Raw genomic sequence first — 21,024 nt, forward strand, 5'->3', positions numbered from 1 at the left:
TCTTTACACAGCCTCGGTCAGCAATTTCATTTCTTTCCCATTTGTCAGTCATTGATATTATCCTGCATTGAGAGTAGTGAGGAGGTTCTTGGTTTTGAGGGAACTGGCCAGATTGCTCTAGATACTTTACAGCCAGATAAATTTTTGCCAGTTTTAACGGACCTTGTTCAGATACCTTTGTTCTATCTGCCTCATATAGTGAGTGACACAAGGGTGGAGTGATGGAGTTAACAATCGAGATTTATGTTGGCTCCGATTCGCAACGTGCCAGTTCATCTGCTTTTCTATTACCTTCGATGCTACAATGCCCTGGGACCCAACACAAAGTGACGATTGATTTTAGGGCCTCCAAAGCATTCTTACAGTCTAGAACCGCCGCAGATCTGATGGAGTGGGGCCTGAGTGATTCCAGGCCCGCTTGACTATCGATGTAAATAGTCACCGGTCCAATGATGTCCCCTTTCATTTTGCTTATCAATTCTGCGGCTTTCCTGACTGCAAAGACTTCTGCCCGGAAGACACTACAATTTTCTTTCAGCTTGAATGAGAGTCGTAAGTTAAGGGAATTGCTATAGACGCCTGCTCCAGTGCCTGATTCCATCTTAGAGCCGTCGGTGTAGATTTTTATACAGTCAAGAGGCGGGCAATTGCGTGTCCAGTCATCCCTGTGGGGTTTATGCACTTTGATTGGCTCGAAGTTCCCTTGTGGTGATATATAATCACTGATAATCACCATATTCTCTGGAAATACTCGGAGCTGCGCCATTAACCTAGCTCTTTGAGCCGAAGTGCACTCTTTGCTAACAGTTCCTGTACTACAAGATCGAGTGGATGTAGATCAAGTAGCACATTTAGGGCTGCCTCTGGAGTGCTTTTCAATGCACCAGTGATCAATAATAATGCTGCTCTTGAACGCTGTTCAGTTTGTTTTGCTCAAAAAATTCCACCAAACCAGAGATCCATAGGAAAGAATTGGACGTACTATGGTCGTAAAAATCAAGTAGATGACCTTTGGTCTCGGTCCCCAACTCTTTCCAATGAAATTCTTGCTGGAGTAAAGAGCTATTAGACCTCTCTTGGCACGTTCCTCGACATTCCTTTTCCATGTTAGTTGATGGTCCAGGAAGGTGCAGAGATACTTTCGAAGAGAGACTAAAGGTGACTCCATCCAGCACTGGTAGGGGAAATGGTCTGACCTTCCTCTTGTTTGTGAACAAAACCACTCAGTCTTCGATGGGTTCACTCCAAGACCATTGATGTTTGCCCATCTCGATAGCTTGACTAGAGCTCCTTGCACAAGTTCCGACAAAGTTTGTGGGAACTTCCCGCTAAACATGACCAAATTACAGCCAATTCGTTGTTCAAATATGACAAATATCTTTCAATATCAAAAGTTGTATGGACGTACATTACATTTGATCAAAGTGTTATCCACCTACTGCAATCGGTTCGGACGTTATAGTGATTTCCACTAACAGCCAGACGGACGGAAATGGCTATATCGATGTAGTGGGATCGAAAATGATTATTTTGAGCACTTATATATCTCCGTTCTATGCTCTCAAGTAAAAGACATAAACTTAAGGGTGAACACTCAATTCAAACTTTTACAGCCTCATTTAATGCTGAGCCCAACATATATGTTTCAGTCTAATATGGCTACAGTAATAAGAAAACCCCACCTTACTCAACTCATCAAATTCCACTTATATAATTTTCTATTCTGAATTAAGTACAGGTTTTTAACAGTTACCCGCCCTCTTTCAACATAACCTCATATTTCATTATCATTTAGGAAAATAGTAGTCCTTTCAGCTTCTCCTTAGTACTCATCAAATCTAATAGCAATCAATAGTAATGAAAATTTGAATTATGTATAGTATAATAAATATATATTGACTCTTCAAATTGTAAGCCAAACAACAGTGGCCTTGAGGAAAAAAAAAACAAATAAATACCACAACAACACCAATATTTTATACTAAACTCCCAAAAATGTTATTACATATACAATTCTACTCAAGTGTTATCAAAATTGTATGGTAAAACGCATGTCTGGTTGTTCATGGATAAATCATTTCCCATTTTTTCGTTATTGTGGTATTTCCATAAATTTAAAGTCAATGCCAAACTAAGTAACGCGTGTTCTGGGAAGAACTTGACAAAATTGTAAGTAAACAATGTTTCTAATTTACCTCACACTCCTCTCGCCAGACAGGCACACACAGCAGCAGCAGGATGTGGAAGACAAATGCAAATTTAGCATACGAACAAATACAACGATACATACTGTATATTGTAACAATATATGCCATTGTGTATTATGATGGTAATAGAACGGAAACACGAGTTTCCAAAAACACCATTCTTTGAGGATATACGATAGATTTTAAGATTGCCTCTTTATTTGGGTTTATTTAAATGTAATATTTTGTTTATGATTGACTTAAAATTTTAACTGAATATATTCAAGTTCTTATTTACTTTCATTTTGTGTAATTTGAATGGTAAATTGAGTATTTCTGTTATTGGAAGGAATTTTGAATATCAAATTATAGTTTTGATTGGGTACCTCAAAAGAGAAATGTAACAGCTGGCAAGTGTTCTCAATACCCACCACTTTCATACCATTGGTAATCATCGTCTTATAGAGGAGAGTTCAAGGTGTGTGTTTTATAATAATATTCCAATTTGCTGCTGGTTTGGTTGTTATGAATTGTTAGTTCTATTTGAGGCAGATGTTTTGTATGTTATCTATTCCGTTTTTAAGATCAGAGTAGAGTGCGTCACAGTTTCAGTTAACAACATCTTGCAAAGACGTAATAATTTTGTTATTATCAGAAATATAAGTACAAACCCTTCTTATCATTGTGTTCCATACGAAAATATTCAAAACAATTTTAAATTAATTTTTCTTAAAAATATATATTTATATTTTCTATAACTTTTTTTTGGAAAATGGTATAATTATCCAATCAAATCACTTACATTGGGCTTAACAATTCATAATATTTATAAATTTCATTATTTTAAATAAGATTTAAAAAATTAATTTGCTTTATGAAAAATAACATTACAATTATAAAATACTATTTAAACATTTGGCATTTGCCAAATTAGAACAACTTAGTAGAGGAAAGGTAGGAAAGTGTAGTGTATAATACAAAACAAAACAGAGGAGCTATGAAGAGGAAAGAAAAAAACTAAAATACATTTACAAAATGCTATAACAAATAATTTGCTTTGGATTATGCGTTTGATTAGAGTGGAGATGATCAGTTAAGGCTAGCAACTGTGGTCACTTCAATTTGTGTTTGCTGTTCGCCCAACCATTTGCGGACTTGTTCTTGATTTTCTTCCAGCCATTTCTTATTGTTCTTAACATTTTCCAAGGCTTCTTTGCGAGCGGCTGTACCAGCACCACCTTCAGGATATTTGGCGAAGAATGCTTCCATTTCATCCAATTTGGTTTGGGAGGCAAAACGGGAGGTGATCGAAGGAATCATGCGGCCCAAATAACGTTCATTGATGCCAAAACGTTCAACCAAACGTGGCCAATTTTCACGCACATAATCCCAGACCAAAGATGAGCCAATGCGGTTTTGAGCAATGTATTGCAAGCAGGTGAAGTAATCCTGGCCGCGGACATAGTTTTCATTCCAAGCCAAGTTGATGTAGCTACAAAGAGAGTTAAACGTTATTTACAAGACTACATACTCCTATTGAACTTGTATAATTACCGTTGCAAAATCCATGGTTCCTTAATGGCAGCCAAAGCTTCCATAAGTTTGATTTTCTCTTGGGCATCTTGTTCGGCGACAAACAATTCCCAGACTTGATTCCAGCTTTGTTCATTGCCCACACTTTGCATGCCATAGTAGTAAACAGTGGAACGAATATCGGGACTGGGTCTTACAGAGGGATTTGCCAACCATTCAGTGAAACGTTTGCCAGCTTCATCCAAAGCTTCGGGAACACCATAACCACAGGCAGCATTAAGAACAGTAACACGTAAAAGACTGCAAATATAACAAGAGAAATAAATAACAACCTATGTTTAAATGTCCCTCCCAAACTTACTTTTGCAAATGATCATCATTGACATTCCATGTAACAGCTGGATAAACATTTTTCAACAGCTGACGAGCATAATCGACAAAATCACGATACAAGTCGGTGAAATATAACAAATTCTTAATGGCACTCAAGCGAGAGGCACCCACATTCCATGGTACATAGTCCAATTCATTTTCCAAATATTTGCTCAAATCCAAGGCAATGCTATATTCCAATTGTCCAGCATCGGCCAAAGCGAAGGCATCATTAATCAAATGGGCACGATCGGAGACACTGAATACACCACGACTTGTTTTCAATGTTTCAATCAGTGATTGCCACATTTCGGTGGGATAGTTGACACGATAGTAACCAATCTGATCCTTGTTGAATTTAATCCATTGCACTTCGGCGGGAGTAGTGACGGTCACTGAAAAAAGAAAGAGGGAGAAATTGGATTGAAACAATGAAAAATTGTTTATCAATGAGGAAATTTTGGATAATTTTGAAGATAATTTATTTGAACCAACACTTTTCCTTAAGTTCCTTAAGTATGAAATATTATGGAGGACAACGTAAAAAATCGCCCTATTTTCCACAGGGCCTCTCAACATATTGGACCCTCCTAACTGTCCGGCCCACGGTGGTCTTCCATTCTATAGAAGACACCTACGTTGGTCTTCTATTCTATATAAGGCACCTACAGTGATCTTCTAATCTATAGAAGACCCCTATGGCGGTCTTCCATTCTATAGAAGACCCCTATGGCGGTCTTCCATTCTATAGAAGACCCCTCCGGTGGTCTTCTATTCTATATAAGACCCCTATGGTGGTCTTCTATTCTATAGAAGACCCCTACGGTGGTCTTCTATTCTATAGAAGACCCCTACGGTGGTATGCTATTCTATAGAAGACCCCTACGGTGGTCTTCTATTCTATAGAAGACCCCTACGGCGGTCTTCTATTCTATAGAAGACCCCTACGGTGGTCTTCTATTCTATAGAAGACCCCTACGGTGGTCTTCTATTCTATAGAAGACCACTACGGTGGTCTCCTGTTCTATAGAAGACCCCTACGTTGGTCTTCTATTCTATAGAAGACCCCTACGGTGGTCTTCTATTCTATAGAAGAACCCTACGGTGGTCTTCTATTCTATAGAAGACCACTACGGTGGTCTCCTGTTCTATAGAAGACCCCTACGTTGGTCTTCTATTCTATAGAAGACCCCTACGGTGGTCTTCTATTCTATAGAAGAACCCTACGGTGGTCTTCTATTCTATAGAAGACCCCTACGGTGGTCTTCTATTCTATAGAAGACCCCTACGGTGGTCTTCTATTCTATAGAAGACCCCTACGGTGGTCTTCTATTCTATAGAAGACCACTACGGTGGTCTCCTGTTCTATAGAAGACCCCTACGTTGGTCTTCTATTCTATAGAAGACCCCTACGGTGGTCTTCTATTCTATAGAAGACCACTACGGTGGTCTCCTGTTCTATAGAAGACCCCTACGTTGGTCTTCTATTCTATAGAAGACCCCTACGGTGGTCTTCTATTCTATAGAAGAACCCTACGGTGGTCTTCTATTCTATAGAAGACCCCTACGGTGGTCTTCTATTCTATAGAAGACCCCTACGGTGGTCTTCTATTCTATAGAAGACCCCTACGGTGGTCTTCTATTCTATAGAAGACCCCTACGGTGGTCTTCTATTCTATAGAAGACCCCTACGGTGGTCGTCTATTCTATAGAAGACCCCTACGGTGGTCGTCTATTCTATAGAAGACCCCTACGGTGGTCGTCTATTCTATAGAAGACCCCTACGGTGGTCGTCTATTCTATAGAAGACCCCTACGGTGGTCTTCTATTCTATAGAAGACCCCTACGGTGGTCTTCTATTCTATAGAAGACTCTACGGTGGTCTTCTATTCTATAGAAGACTCTACGGTGGTCTTCTACCCCTACAGTGGTCTTATGTTCTATATAATTCCATCTACTCACCTTCATTGTCATTATAGTTGAAAATTGTACGTTGGACTTCGGAATTGGAGCTGGTGAAATAGGTTATGGGAATAGACCAATGATAACTGGAAAAGAAAAACATAAATTATTGAAACATCTCTTATTAAAATATATCTATCAAAAATATACTTGAATGGAGAGTCAGTATAGGTGCCATCATAGTCTTCAGGATTGGCAAAGAATCTCTTTTGGGTCAAGGTATACGAATTGCCATTACGTTTAACTTCAACAACGGGTAAGCCCATTTGTTCGGTAAAGGTTTGCATAATCAATCTAAGAGACAAATTAAAATAAGTTTTTTTTAATTTGATCCAAACTCCAAAATCTTGAAAACACTTACTTAACATCAAAATCAAAGTTCAAGGCTTCAACTTCGGTAAGGAAATCATTGGTTTCGGCATTAGAGAAATAGAAACGGTTCAAATAATTGGTGGTGGCATTGCGGAATTTCTCGGCACCCACCAAATCTTCCAACATGCGTATGACTGAGGCACCCTTCGAATAGGTGATGCTGTCGAATAATTCAGTAATTTGATTGGGACTTTCAACAGTTTGGACAATAGGATGTGAAGCCAAAGTGGCATCCAATTTCATGACACCATGCAAATCGGCAATGAGGAATTGTGAAAGCTGAAAACAACAAACGTGTTTAAACAATTAATAAAAACAAAATATTACAACTAACTTACCATATCCCAATCAGGATGAATATGATCAACACCCTTGTATTCAATGTAGCTGGCAAAACCTTCATTCAGCCACAAATCATTCCACCATTTCATGGTAACTGTAAATAAACGTAATATACAAAATGTTGGGTAAAATTTGGGGCACAATAAAAAATTATTAAATACAAAATATTATTTTATTATAAAAATAAAATTGTAAAATATAATAAAATAATATTTATAGGATTTGCTTCATAAAACTTACCCAAATTGCCAAACCACATATGAGCCAATTCATGAGCCACCACTGTTGCTACCCGCTGTTGATTTGCACTGGAACTAATGGTTTTGTCATATAACAAAGCTGTCTCACGGTACGTCACCAAACCCCAATGTTCCATGGCACCAGAAACAAAATCAGGAATTGCAGCCATATCAAGTTTGGGCAAGGGATATGAAATATTGAAATATCCAATGTAGTATTCCGTAATGCCTACACCAACATTCAACGCATAATCTACTTTATCGACTTGAGCAGGTGTAGCAAAGACACGCATATTAAAGCCTGGAACATTTGGCAATACACCGCTAACAGGTTTCTCCTTGAAAGCGAAATCGGAAACAATGAAACAGGCCAAATATGTGCTCATCGGTTCACTTTCCGCGAAATGTACTTCGGTGAGACCATTCCCAATATCTTCTTCGAACTGTGGGTAAAAAAAAATAAAAATCATAATGAAGTTAATTCGATGGAACTTGTTCAATGGTTTAAATATATAAAAGTAATAAGTATTAGTTGATGGCCGGGTATTTATAACATTCACCTATGGACACATTTCTTCAACATTGAGGTTAAACTATGTGTACTTAAGTAATTTTGAAGTCACATATCTTAGAAATATAAGCCCCAGGGCCTACGAACGATGGAGTTGTGAAAGAAATGTACGTGTAAAGAGACCCTTTAACTGGACTTGAGCCCTATATCCAATTGGTCTAGTACTCTATTAAACCTCTCAGCTCTTCGTTCTTCTACCAATTCACGACCTTGTCATTTATTTTACTCTTCATCTTATATACAAACTTACATCAACATTCATATTGGAAAGTGCGTGATAGCCATCTCCAGTTGGTCTGACTACAGTGATGGTAAACATGGCCTTCATGTCGGGTTCATCAAAGCAAGGGAAAGCTTGGCGGGCATAGGTGGGTTCGAATTTCGATGTGGCAATGGATCTGTAAATACAAATAAGTAATAATATAGTTGAAATCTTATATAAACCCCTAATTTCTAAACTCCATGGCATGGCAAAAGCATTTCTATAATAAAATAAATCGTGTATAAAAAATACCTCTTTTCATTGCGTTCCTTATCCAAATATGAACTTTGATAAAAGCCCACAATACGATCCACCAAGGAACCATTGAATGCCAGTTGCACCGAATAATTACCCACTTCAAGGGGTTCAGCAAATTCAGTTACCCAATATTGAAATTCAGGATGTTCAAAAGTCAATGTTGGTGTTATGGATTTCAGCGGTTTCAAGTCTTCACTGCTTAGCTGTTGTACTTCTTTGGTTTCCACAGTAAGCAGTTTCGAATGTAGTGGTATAAATGATATGGGTTTGAGTACTTCCAGTCTTATTGTTACATTGCCGGAAAATGTTTTATTCTTTAAATCTGGCTGCAGTCTTAAATTGTATTTGTGTGGTCGCAACTCTCTGGGTAAACGGAATGATAGGTGTTGCAACACCTTTGAGGCAGTCATTATTCTGGGAGCCAGCGTGGTTTTGTTAAAGCGAATAACTTTTGTTGTAGGTGGTGGCGTTTGTGTTTGCTGGTCTGTAGGACGAAAACGTAGAATGGGTTTGGTGGAAAGTGGTATCCCTCCGTTGCTGCCGAATTGGCCGTCAGCTTTTAGTACGGTGTCGTTGTAGGAGAAATCTGTTCGATGAAGATGTGTTTAATTGCAACTACTAATCAGTCTTTGTGATCCATGATAGAAGGGAATTGATGAAAGGCAAATGATACAAAGACAACATCGTCACCACAAATGCCCGAAGACGTAACCCACACGCAAATCGAAATTCGTTTTTTGATGGAATCTGATACATATAGCTAAAATACATGCTCTGGCAAAGTTTCAAGCTACAACGTTCAAAAATAACGATCCTATTCATGAAATGGCATTTCGGAAAATTTACTGGAGGAAGTTGAATGTTTTCATTAAGCTCTGATCGGATCTGACCTGTTTCACAGGTAGGTCTCGTCACTCTGATTACAAATACATATATATTACAGTTATTAACAATATGAGACTCGTTTTAAAGCTCACGAAGAGTACTTTTCAATGCCGCCAATAATTAATAATTGTAATTAGATCTTCTAATAATAATTTATTAAGTTATTATTGGTCTACACGATCAAAACTCTCTTTTAAATTGACAGTGTTCTTAAGTAGCAGGCCTTCGGCCGGGGATTTAAGACTTTCTCCTATGGACAGGGACAAAAGTGGGCTACGCGATCAAAATTCTCTTTTAAATTGAAAGTGTGCTTAAGTAGCCGGCCTTCGCCCAGGGATTTAAGACTTTCTCCTATGGACAGTGACAAAAGTGGGCTACACAAACAAAACTTTCTTGTAAATTTAAAGTTTCCTAAGTAGCCGGCTTTGAACATGAATTCAATACATTCTCCTATAAAGATGTAAATATAGATCGCGTGCATAAAAGTACTCTCCATAAGCTTTAAAACGATGCCCATATTGCCCACGTTAGAATTGTAAAATGTCAAGACCCATATCTCGGGAAGTATGGACTTGCCCCCGGAAAATTATATATCGTTGTATTCAGGATGCCAAGGCCAATCTAGTGCAGCCCGATCCCAGAGGTGCCCCTAAACGACATTAAGCTTATGGAAATACCTATCTAACAAGTGGTTAGTTTCAGGTGGTCAGGTGATATAACACAAAAACTGATTTTTGGACACGGATTTTTCCATAAAACCCTCAAAAAGTCGAAAATGGGCCCAGTTAATGTAAGCCAGATTGCTCACACTTTAACCTTTCCAAAATGTTGCTATATGTTGTAATACCTTCCCTGGATCCAGAGATATGGCTCTTAAAATCTCTACAAACCAGTTTCTCTATGTGGCTATTTATAGAAAAAGGTTATAATTTAAAAGAACATTTTGTTCCCGTTCTCGAGATTTGCACCTGTCCGTAGGAGAAAGTCTTAAATCGCCGGAATGTTCCATTCAACTTAAGCGAATTTACTTTCTCATTCGTATACGGATAAGAATAATATTCCATAAAATAGTTTTCTATTTTATAACGTTTTTTGCTTCTCCTGTAAAGTTTTGATTTTGTTGGTTACGTCTTTGGGCATTTATGATGACGACATGTATGTATGTTGGAGCGCTGTGAATCCAGCGACACAATCCAGTCTAGGAGCCAATCTATAGATCCACATGTATTTTTGCAAACTATTTTCGATATATACTTAATTTCCACTGTCTATTCACTGTTTGAAAATCATAATTTATTTAGATTATAATCTAATTGCCGGTTGTGGAACAACTGTTCAAATAAACTATTCACTGGATGGAACTATTTTGTGTTATTCACAATAAACACAAATGAGAGCGAGAGCAATTCACAATAACAAAACAAGTGAGAACAGTTGGTTGATTTGGTTCACTGTTGGCAATATTGCACTTACATATGAGCTCTGTTCCTTTACGTGAAAGAATCTTCAAGTTTTACCACTTTTTACTCGAAAAGCGTTCCTTTACTTCAGACACCATACAATTCTTATGGGAACAGTTTACAACTTTTGCTACTTTTGCCGGTTTTACCGCTTTCAAAAGTAAAGGAACAGACTAATGGTTATGCCACTTACACTATAGTGTTGCCACTCGACGTGATGTTTGCCGTTATTTTGAGAAAATTTAACTAGCTACACACCTTTTGTATCATTTTCGTTCTTTTGCCATTCATCAATTCCAAGAAGAAAAACAAGAGAAACCTTCAACAAACCTGTCTTATGTCTTTCGTTGACAATATTTCTGCCCACATAGACAAGTGCGCCCAATAGAAATACACACAAAACCAACAGGAATATACAGAAACCTGCCAGTGTCAGTACGGCATTACTTGGTTTTCGATGCATATGATGTGAATCCTTCATCCGATGATGATGTTCGTCTGTGGACAGCGATGAACGCGGTCTTATTGGTATGGGAATTTTTGGTTGATGTTGTTGCTGTGGCGGGTACATTTTGTTTTTGGCGGACAATTTGCGTTTGTCACGCGCCTTTATAACACTGGCAAAATGCACTTTGATTTGGCAATACTGTTTGTTTTATGTCAATGTTTTTTCCGTTTTTTTTTTCTGTCGTTACGTTGTTGTTGACATTTGTGTTTGTTTACTATTTTTGGTGATATTTTTTTTTTTATTTTACGCGGTCTTTGAGTTTTTATTCTGATTTCTATGAAAATTAAGTAAGAAATTTAAGACGCTTTTCGTGATATGTAAATAACAAGATTGTGTTGGTGAATCGAGGGAAAAAACCGAATTAATGTGATTAATTGAAATAATATGCAAAATGTTGTGCTGTTGAAAAAAGCCTCGAAGCGGTGAGTTTTATGGTCTGTTCCCGTACTTTATAAAGTGGTAAAAGTTGTAAAAGTCGTAAAAGAAAATTGTGCTATATGTTGTAATACCTTCTCTGGATCCAGAGACATGGCCTTTAGAAACTTGACAAGCCGGTTTTTGTAAGTGGATATTTAGAGAAAAGTTTATAATTTAAAATAACATTTTGTTCCCTATACCTATTTTGTAGCAATCGGTTCAGTAAAACCGGGTTTTGTACCCGGGTAAAATAGCCGGGTCCGTCCCCCAAGAAAATTATATATACTCGCAACAATATCTACCTCTGGAAAAAAATGTAAAAAATTTGGATAGTGAAACACATATTTGGACACATATTAAATGAAAGGAGTTCATGGCTAAAGCTGAAAACACATCCAACGTATTTCATTCATGTAAAATATGTGGTGTCTTAAGACAAGCCGTTCGAACTCGGCTCTATAAACAGTAGCTACCATATCACTTAGCTAATGTGAATCGAGGTGCACTCATTGATATGAGATATTTGCGCAACAATTATTTTTTTATTATTAGTTTTGCAGAGGAGATACCTGAAGGATTGGACCAACATAGTCCACTTTGGAATTTAATATTATTTTGGGTGTTGTTCCTTTCGATAGATTCCCACCAGTCATTTTAGTTGGTCAACGTTGCCCACGTTGACATTGACACACACGACCACAAGAAGTATTTTCGGTGAAACATTCTAAACGATTCACGAACAGAAATTAAACTGCACTTAAACAAAAATTGTGTACTTTTATGACGGAAGTACCATAAGGACCGGACTAATATGGCCCATTATCGAACATAAACTAAGTTTGGACAAAAGATTAAGAGATTCATAGTATGGACCAAATCCGTTCAAGAGATATCGGGCGTATCATTTTAGCGAAAAATGTTCAACTTTTGTGGCGGAGGTACCATCTTTGAACTTTATCTAAGATTGGCAGATATATTACGAAATCCAAAGTTTTGGCAAAGGCAGTATCCGCTACGCATCGTAGCCGCAGGAAATTTTACAACTTTCGGGCCAATTTCTCAGGAAATATGGATTTGCCTAGAAAACAATTTACGGTTGTAATAGGAGCCCCGAGAACAACTTTTGCAAAAAAAAAATCAAACCACACTTTTCCAAAATTTTGTCAGGGAGGTACCCGAAGTAGTGGACCGATATAGTCCATATTGTAACCTGATCTATACCAGGTAGATCGGTTATCGTGCGCCTCATTTTTCGATAGTTTTTCAACGTGTAAGGGGGTGTGATTCCAAAGTGGAATATAAAAAATATAACTTGCTAACCTAATGACTGAGGCATGATGAAATGTAATATATCGTCACCTGATATGCCCAAAGACGTAACCCTCAAAGGGTTACGTTGAGGGTTACGTCTTTAGGCATTTCAGGTGACGATATGATGAATATAAGCATATTGGTTTCAATCTGTCAAATTTTTTGTTACTTGGAATAAATTGTTTGAAAACGTAAACAAATATTTTGACTGCTTGAATAATTTTCGGCTCAAATCGAGTTGTTGTTGTGCTCGTTACATGACATCGTATGAGGGTGTACAAAAAATTTGAAAGCCAATTTTACCGATGAAAATGGAGGGAAATAACAAACTCTATGGTAGACACGAAAGTCTTAAACACTGCTAACGATTCCAAATATCAATGAATATATGAATAATAGATTTTCAAATCTTAAAATTGTCAACTTAATATTGCATTTCGGAACAAACGTTTTTATTTTTTTAGAACTCTCACGTTGAAATACATTGACTGTAAATCAAAAGTGATAGTACGAACCTCCCATTAGAAAAGCAATTAACAACAAGTTGCAACAAGAAAAAACTTTACAAAGAAGATAACTTGGGCGTTCCACGAAATTTCAAAATCTTTGTTTTTTGCTTTTTTATATTTTCTCTGCCATCCCCAAAAGTTATCAATTTTAACCACATCCCACTTTAACCTTGTTTTTAAATTTGTAAACAACAAATATGAGATTAAGCTTGACTTACATACAAATAGTAAGTAAAACACACATCTGAACAAAACTGCCAAAGTGAATCTAAAAATATATTTTCAATATTTAAATTCAAGTAACACGAACTTTAATAAATGCATAAACTCATAAACTGTAACGCCCCTTTATAACGTTAATGACACCAACAAATTGTACAACTTTTTTTGTACAACAGAAAACCAATTGAAATAATTATAAAAAAACTGATATTGATATCAAAAAGTTATTAAATAACAACAAGCAACAGGCACGCATTTGCATTTATTTTAATTTGCAGGCAATTCAATACTTCCGCTCTCCGATAAATTACAATTTTGATTATAACATTTTTTGAGTGTTTTTGTTAGTCATTTTTAATGCAAAGTTATAAATTTGAAACCATAAAAATGACAATAAGTACACAAACGATTGTAAGGGAATCGCAGGTGGTTTCTTATTAAAAATTTGCAATATTGATTATGAAGTACTTAATTTTGTCCCAAGGAAATGGCTTCATATCATAAATATAAAAAAAATCATATAAACACTATATGATCAAGTCTTCATGTAGCCCCGCATAGAATGGTATTTCTGAATTTTCATGGTTGTGGCCTCAATATCCAACAGAAATGGCTGACATTTTGTATTTAGTATTCATTGAGAGTATACAATTTTAATCTTCGATAGGGATATACAACGTTCCAGAAGAGAATTATCAGTATAGGCTTACGTTTTTTATAGCTCCCATTGTGCGATACCTCCCGATTTTCGGTGTTTTCAAAGGTTTAGCCCCCATAGAACGGTACTTCCCGATCTTCGGTATTTTCATGGTTGTGGCCTCAATATCCCACTAAAGTAGCTGAAATTCGGAATTTAGTCTTCTCGGTACGTATGGGATGGAAGATACCAAGGAACGGTCCTGACCGGTTTTAACATGGCAAAGCCCAGGATTTATCTTGGTCCCTCTTTCATCTCAAGTGGACACTGACCTCCCCGTGGTGTCACCTGGGGAACTGCATTTAACACCCGTTAAAGGTAGTGAGCTAACATGTACCGCACGTTCACCCATAAGAACGTTAAAAACTTGGATTTGGGCGTCGGGTTAGTAACCCTCCCCTAAAAAAACAGCCTACTACGAAATACCGAAAGAAAAGAAAAACAAATCCCTCAAAAGTTGACGACCCCCGCAAACGTTTTAAGGACCATGATCTGCGAATCTGCACTTGGAATGTTCGCACTCTTTATAGAGAAGGTGCAGTTTACGCATTGGCAGATGTTCTTGATAAGTACAAGGCCGATATTACTGCCATACAGGAACTACGATGGATTGGGAAAGGCGTCAAAACAACACCTAAAGGTGACGCACTGTATTATAGCTGCCATGACGTAAAGCATGAGTTTGGTTGCGGATTTGTAGTTAGTCGGAGACTAAAACATCTGGTATCCAGCTTCACTCCAGTGAATGAAAGACTTGCTGCAATTCGAATAAAAGCTAAATTCTTCAACATCAGCTATATTTGCGCTCATGCTCCCACTGAAGACAAGGACGAACAGACCAAAGATATTTTTTAGTCATTGAAAACATTGTATGAAATTATGCGTCTCTAGATCGACTTCCATAGTAGAGTGAAATCACAAAATTGCTGTAGTGGGGAATTCGATTTAAGAACGCCTAATTTCATGAAATTTTTTAATGAAATTCACGCTAGTGTGGACCGGGACTTACGAGCGCTTAGAAGAAACTTATGACCATTACTCTGCCCATGACATTAAAATTATACTAGGCGATTTTAATGCCAAAATTGGAAAGGAGAATATCTTTGGCCCAACAGTCGGGAATTTCAATCTCCACAGTGAAACATAGACTTTGAAGCTGCAAGAAACATGGTAGTCAGCAGTACCAGATTTAAGCATCTCGATATTCATAAGGGCACCTGGCTGTCGCCAGATCAAATAACAAGACATCAAATTGATAACGTGTGATAGATGGAAGACATGCATCAAGCGTGTTGGATGTACGATCGTTCCGAGGTGCAAACATAGACTCGGACCACTACCTTGTTGCTGCAAAGGTACGTACCAGATTAAACGTAGCAAACAAAGTGCGAACAGACACAACACGGAAGTTGGACATCGGTAAGCTGCAATCACAACAGATAGCCACAGCATATTCCACTCAACTGGCCCAATTGCTTAATGAGAGCAATCTTTGTCCCGATAACATAACAACACAATGACAAAATATTGCCCACTCCATGCAAACAGCCGAAAAATCCATACTTAGATACCAGAGACCTTCACCAAGGAATCCATGATATGATCAGGAGTGTCGTGCTGCTACCGAAGAGAAAAATGCGGCATATAGGACTACTTTACAATCAGTAGCAACGCGTAGCGCACGAGAGAGGTATCGGGAGAAAAGGAGAGAGGAGAAACGTCTTTTCCGCAGGAAAAAGAGAGAGATGGAAAAGCGGGAGTGTGAACAAATCGAGATGTACAGGAGACAGAATGAAGTCCGAAAATTCTACCACAGAGTGAAACATCAAACTGATGGCTTTGGAACTGTCACATCCTCCTGTAGATACCATCAAGGTAATCTGGTAACTGATACAGATAGCGTGCTCAGGATATGGAAGGAACATTTCTCTAGTCTGCTGGAATCCAATAGTAGCGAAGACGATGATACCATCATGCCACCATCTGGCAGGAAGAACGCGTACCCGACGATTGGAACCTGAACATCCTGTGTCCCGTCCACAAAAAGGAGATAAGACTGTATGCTCCAACTATAGGGGCATATGTAAGTCTTCTTCCTATTGCCTATAAGATAGTGTCAGGGATATTGTGCGAACGACTAAAGCCAATGGTCAACGAAATAATTGGACCATACCAATGTGGCTTTAGACCTGGAAAGTCGACCATTGACCAGATATTTAGCCTGCGGAAAATCCTGGAGAAGACCCAAGAGATGCAGATCGACACATATCACCTTTTTGTCGATTATAAAGCAGCAATGTCTGAATTTGGTATCCCCGCAAAGTTCATCCGGCTTTGTAAGATGACTTTAACTGATACTAGGTCCTCAGTTAAAATTGGAAAGAACCTCTCCGAACAGTTCAGTACCGAAAGAGGTTTCAGACAAGGAGACAGCGTTTCGTGTGACCTCTTCAACATTTTGCTAGAAAAGGTAATACGAGATGCAAATGTCAAAAGAAGTGGCACAATCTACACCAATAGCCACATGTTACTTGCTTATGCTGATGACATAGACATCATAGGACGATCAGTAAAGGAAGTAACTGGTACCTTTAGGAAGGTCGAAGCAGAATCTGCGAAAGTGGGTCTGGCGGTAAACGACGAAAAGACCAAGCTGATGGTGTCGACGCGCAAAGCGTCCATTGAGATCGGGTCAACTGTTGAAGTTGGTTCCTATAATTTTGAGGTAGTAAAAGACTTCGTATACCTCGGCACCGAAGTAAACACAACAAACGACATCAGTTGTGAAATAAAAAGAAGAATTGTATTGGCCAACAGATGCTACTTTGGCTTAAGTAAACACTTTAAAAACAAAGCCACAACTCGTCAAACCAAAATAACACTATACAAAACGCTGTTACTACCCGTGTTAATGTATGGCTCCGAAGCATGGGTACTTGCGCAAGCAGATAAGGCAGTGGCTTGGTGTGTTTGAGAGGAAAATTCTTCGAAAGATCTACGGGCCGATTTGCCTTGACGGTGAATATCGACGTCGTATGAACCACGAGCTATATCAGCTATACAAAGACATGAATATAGTTAAACGTATCGAGATGCAACGATTGCGTTGGCTAGGCCATATCATAAGAATGAGCGATGATGAACCCGTTAAAAAGGCGTATGAATACATGCCACAGAATCGGGAGGCCTAAGCTGCGATAGAGCATACAAGTGGATGAAGAAATGAAAAGGCGCGGTATTCCAAAAAGCGAAGCGAAAAACAGAGAGAATTGGAGATCTTTTCTTAGTTCGGTCTATGGAACAAATGTTCTGTAATGGGCCAGCTAAGTAAGTAAGTAAGTAAGTCTTCTCGGTACAGGTCGACGTATTTTTACAGCCCCATGAACGGAAATTACCCAATTTTATGTATTTCGAGGGGTTTTGTTAACTGTTCGAACCGTGATTGCTGTAATTTAATATTGTGTATTATCAGAGGATACCAGGATTGTTAATATTGGTCCATGGTTTGGAAAGAGCAACGATGACGCCCCAACGTCAGCTATTTTAAAGTGTTTTGCTATATTTTCCTTCTTAATGTTGAGTAATTATCATCAGTTAGGATATTCCGCTCCTCCAAGTAATAAGCCTTAAGGTAGAAAAAAGTGGTGGAGGGGATAAAAAGTTCAACCCGGTCGAACTAAACACCGTTCTTAGTTGTTTTCAGTTAAAAGTGTACAATTCCCTCAAATATTTTCCTTTCTAAAAATTCTATAGAAAGTAAAGGCTATTAACCTGACATAGATCGGTTTAAGTGGTTTTGTTATTAACATTTTGCCACAGTTTTCTTCCGCAAAACCAAAAAAACAAGCAGAAAGAATAACAATAATGGGAAAACACATTCCATTTGAAATGGAAGGAAAATCCATAAAAAATATGTTAGTATAAATGTCGAACCAAATGACCGATTGTTACAGAGGTTATGGTGTTATCTTTAAATAAGCAAAAAACTTGTTTGAGTTATGGCCAAGTTAAGCTGATTTGTAACACGACTCTTTTTGGATGAAGTTGTTTCGCTATCATTCGTTGTTGTTATTGTCTATTTCACTTTCTATGGGCAATGCGAACAGTAAGCGTATGTTCGTTCGTTGATGAATCCAAACGTAGCATTTATGTATCTAAAGCCGCAGATAATTGTAACAAGTCCACATAATAATGGAAATAACAGCAACAACAACAATCATGACATACACCCAATCCTATGTGTAATTACGCGGTGTAAACACACAGATCTTTGGCCCCTTCTGGTTTGGTGAGTGACTAACTAACCCCTCTTCACAGCCTCACACACTTGATATTTGTTTTGGTTTGTGGGGGCTTTTTGGAGCTGGCAGCTTGACATCGTTTGTAAACATTAACGTAAAGTTTGTTGGAAGTCAATCAAGGTTGTTGCCTTGCAATTGATGTTGTTGATATGTTGTTGACTTGGGCCATTTGATATGGGGTACATAGGTGGTGGGGTGTATATTTGGAAAGATTGTGGTATGGCTTGCAAACAAAGAAGTCTTCAATTGTTTTTAAATTACATATAATCAATAGTATTTGAATTCTGGCAATTGCATCAATACAGTATTAATGGAAAGTATTGCATCAGATACAATACAGATTTAATGGCCATCCCCCAATAACTTGTTGGTTTATCACAAGTTTAACAAAATATTGTGTGAATAACACACCGTGTGAATTTCATACATTGAAACAGAGAGAAACTCAAATCCATTGAAACAGCATGACCACCATCATCATCATCAGTACCACCAACAGTAACTGTCAATTAAAGTGTCAAATTTTTACATTACAAAATACATAAAACACTGAAGAAACATTGCAGCGGCATACCGCCAAAAGCTGTCATATTTTTGAAAATTTAAATTTGAAAAGGCAAACAACCGGTAATACCCCTTCCTCAAATCCGAAGTGGTTTTGTAGGCGATGAATTTGTCTGCAGTGATTTATAAATGCATGTAAATACGTACGACGTACATGAGAGTGCGGGAAGTCTAATACCAAGCCTGCACTGGCATAAACTTGTACTAGATATTGGCATCGAACACACATACACTCGTAACAAAAGTTTACTCACACCTGTAATTATTTACTTGATATATACAAATCATTGTAACAACAAAACCAATCGCAGAAACAACATTTGTAATGTTTATACCAGCTGTATAGCTGTGGCTTACTGGCAGATCCATCGTAATCGATGCAAGAATGACTGCGAGAATGTTTGAATGAATGGATTTGTGTCATTACTATTGTCATTAAAGTTGGTTGCACTTTGCCTTTTTCACACACACACATACACACAACACGCAAAGTTGAATATCTATCTGCACAGTTATTTATCACAGTGGATTTAAGTGGTACTTGTATCTTAATCGCATTATGGAATAACATGAAGTGTTGTGTTTTACATTAGAAACGTGGGTATTGAAATATTTCCGCATATTTATAAAATTTGATATTTCTGGTGTTATTATTTGAAATATTTTAAGCTGAGAAAGGGCAAGTTTGTAACTTGCTGTACGTAGTCTAGTAACATTTAACCTATCTAATGTCTTTCTGTCCGGCTTCCGTTTCTCTCTTTCGGGTACCTTCCCTACAAATGGTGCTTACGATAACTCTGAAAGAGGTAACAAGTTTGGTCCACTTTTTCAAGTGCAGTTTAAGACTAGCTCTCGTATCGGTTTGAATTTTTTTCAATAGGTTGCCTTGGCTGTCCATTTTTTCAACAGTACCATTTTTTCGGGGCCAAGTCCATACTTCCTGAGCTAATGGCACAAAAGCTTAAAAATCCTTGCCGGTACTAACTAAAGTGACTTATAATGAGACCCAACGTTGAAAGATGTTATTTTAACGGGGAATTTATTGAGAACCGCAAAAGTGATAAGGCGGGGAGGAGGGTGTCTCTCGGCTTAAAACGTACCAACACAATTGAGGATGCACGATGTTGCATACATAATCCGAAACTTGAAATTATCCAAAGCTTTGGGTCCGCTTAGAGTTGAGTATATGGGACCTACTGTTTATCTTATGACACCACTTGTAGAGAAGTTTTACATGGCTGAAATGCCCACCACCGCTGATAATTTGATGTTACCTGGTCTGGGCAAAGAACCCGAATCTTTGCCTTCTGAAATTCTACACCCTCCAGACGGCATATAGATAGTAATGTATGCGGATAATTGTACGCCGTCGGGCCCTATCCCGATGGCATAAGTTAAATATCTACATATCCGACTTAGTGAACAAATTAAGAAAGTATCTGTCACGCCGGAGATATACCCTCAGTCTCGGACCTAAAGAAGAGAAACATACGCAATACTTCGGACGACTATAGGGGCTTCTGGAGTTTTTAGGCCCATTTATGAGGAAGTATGAACTTGCCTCTGAAAAGAATTGTACCGTCATAATAAGGACCGCATACACAACATGCTGCCAAAAAATAAAAACGGTTCCATACGATTCTTTAAACTGCACACTTTCCAAACTTTGTGTGGGAGGTGCCCGACAAAGTGTTCCAATGTAGGCGATATTCGGGCATAATTCGAGGCTGTAAGGAATAAAACAATTTACAACGTTTGTACATCGTTTTGGACCACTTTAGCTGGTACTGGTTCCTAAATTTTGTTTGGTAGTTACCCGAAGGACAGGAGCGACATGGTCCATATTCCAACCTGATACAGGACTATATGAAATAATATGAAGTGCAAAGTTTGGACCAATGAACAACTCCCTGCGAGAGTTATCTTGCGGATTTGTCATTTTATTGGTGCCGTGAAGGTTTCTTGGAGCTTTTAGGCCATTATCTCAGGACTTGCCCCCGAAAAAAATTGTACCGTCGTAAAGGGGACCGAAAGGAAAATCTGCTGAAAAAAT

At 38.1% G+C, this 21,024-nt stretch overlaps 2 protein-coding genes across 8 annotated transcripts in view; both read right to left on the reverse strand.

The window, feature by feature from the left end:
- Positions 1-241: 241 nt before the first annotated feature.
- Positions 242-736, reverse strand: LOC141393618 (uncharacterized). The gene has a single exon (XM_073966890.1). The coding sequence runs from the start codon at positions 734-736 to the stop codon at positions 242-244; it is 495 nt and encodes a 164-aa protein (XP_073822991.1).
- A 2,173-nt stretch (positions 737-2,909) lies between these two features.
- LOC141390078 (glutamyl aminopeptidase-like) overlaps positions 2,910-21,024 on the reverse strand; it is a 58,263-nt gene continuing 40,148 nt past the window's right edge. For 2 of the 7 annotated variants that reach the window (XM_073962536.1, XM_073962537.1), the window contains exons 2-12: positions 10,773-11,224; positions 8,092-8,683; positions 7,828-7,975; positions 7,008-7,449; positions 6,764-6,861; positions 6,415-6,704; positions 6,204-6,347; positions 6,054-6,139; positions 4,081-4,486; positions 3,741-4,019; positions 2,910-3,678 (exon numbers count right to left, since the gene is read on the reverse strand). In XM_073962536.1, the coding sequence (XP_073818637.1) occupies positions 3,276-3,678; positions 3,741-4,019; positions 4,081-4,486; positions 6,054-6,139; positions 6,204-6,347; positions 6,415-6,704; positions 6,764-6,861; positions 7,008-7,449; positions 7,828-7,975; positions 8,092-8,683; positions 10,773-11,013 (3,129 nt within the window). In that variant the 5' untranslated portion in view covers positions 11,014-11,224 and the 3' untranslated portion in view covers positions 2,910-3,275. Of the gene's footprint in view, positions 3,679-3,740; positions 4,020-4,080; positions 4,487-6,053; positions 6,140-6,203; positions 6,348-6,414; positions 6,705-6,763; positions 6,862-7,007; positions 7,450-7,827; positions 7,976-8,091; positions 8,725-10,236; positions 10,362-10,772; positions 11,225-21,024 lie in introns of those variants that run through there. The other 5 variants (XM_073962539.1, XM_073962540.1, XM_073962542.1 and 2 more) reach the window with 5 other exon arrangements.

This window comes from Musca autumnalis, unplaced genomic scaffold (genome assembly GCF_047663935.1).
Source record: "Musca autumnalis isolate F117 unplaced genomic scaffold, ASM4766393v1 scaffold_1, whole genome shotgun sequence".
In the NCBI taxonomy this organism is placed as follows: domain Eukaryota; kingdom Metazoa; phylum Arthropoda; class Insecta; order Diptera; family Muscidae; genus Musca; species Musca autumnalis.

What these genes read in the sequence shown, in the direction of transcription:
- LOC141393618 (XM_073966890.1), bottom strand. Translation starts at nt 736, where the DNA reads ATGGTGATTATCAGTGATTATATATCACCACAAGGGAACTTCGAGCCA.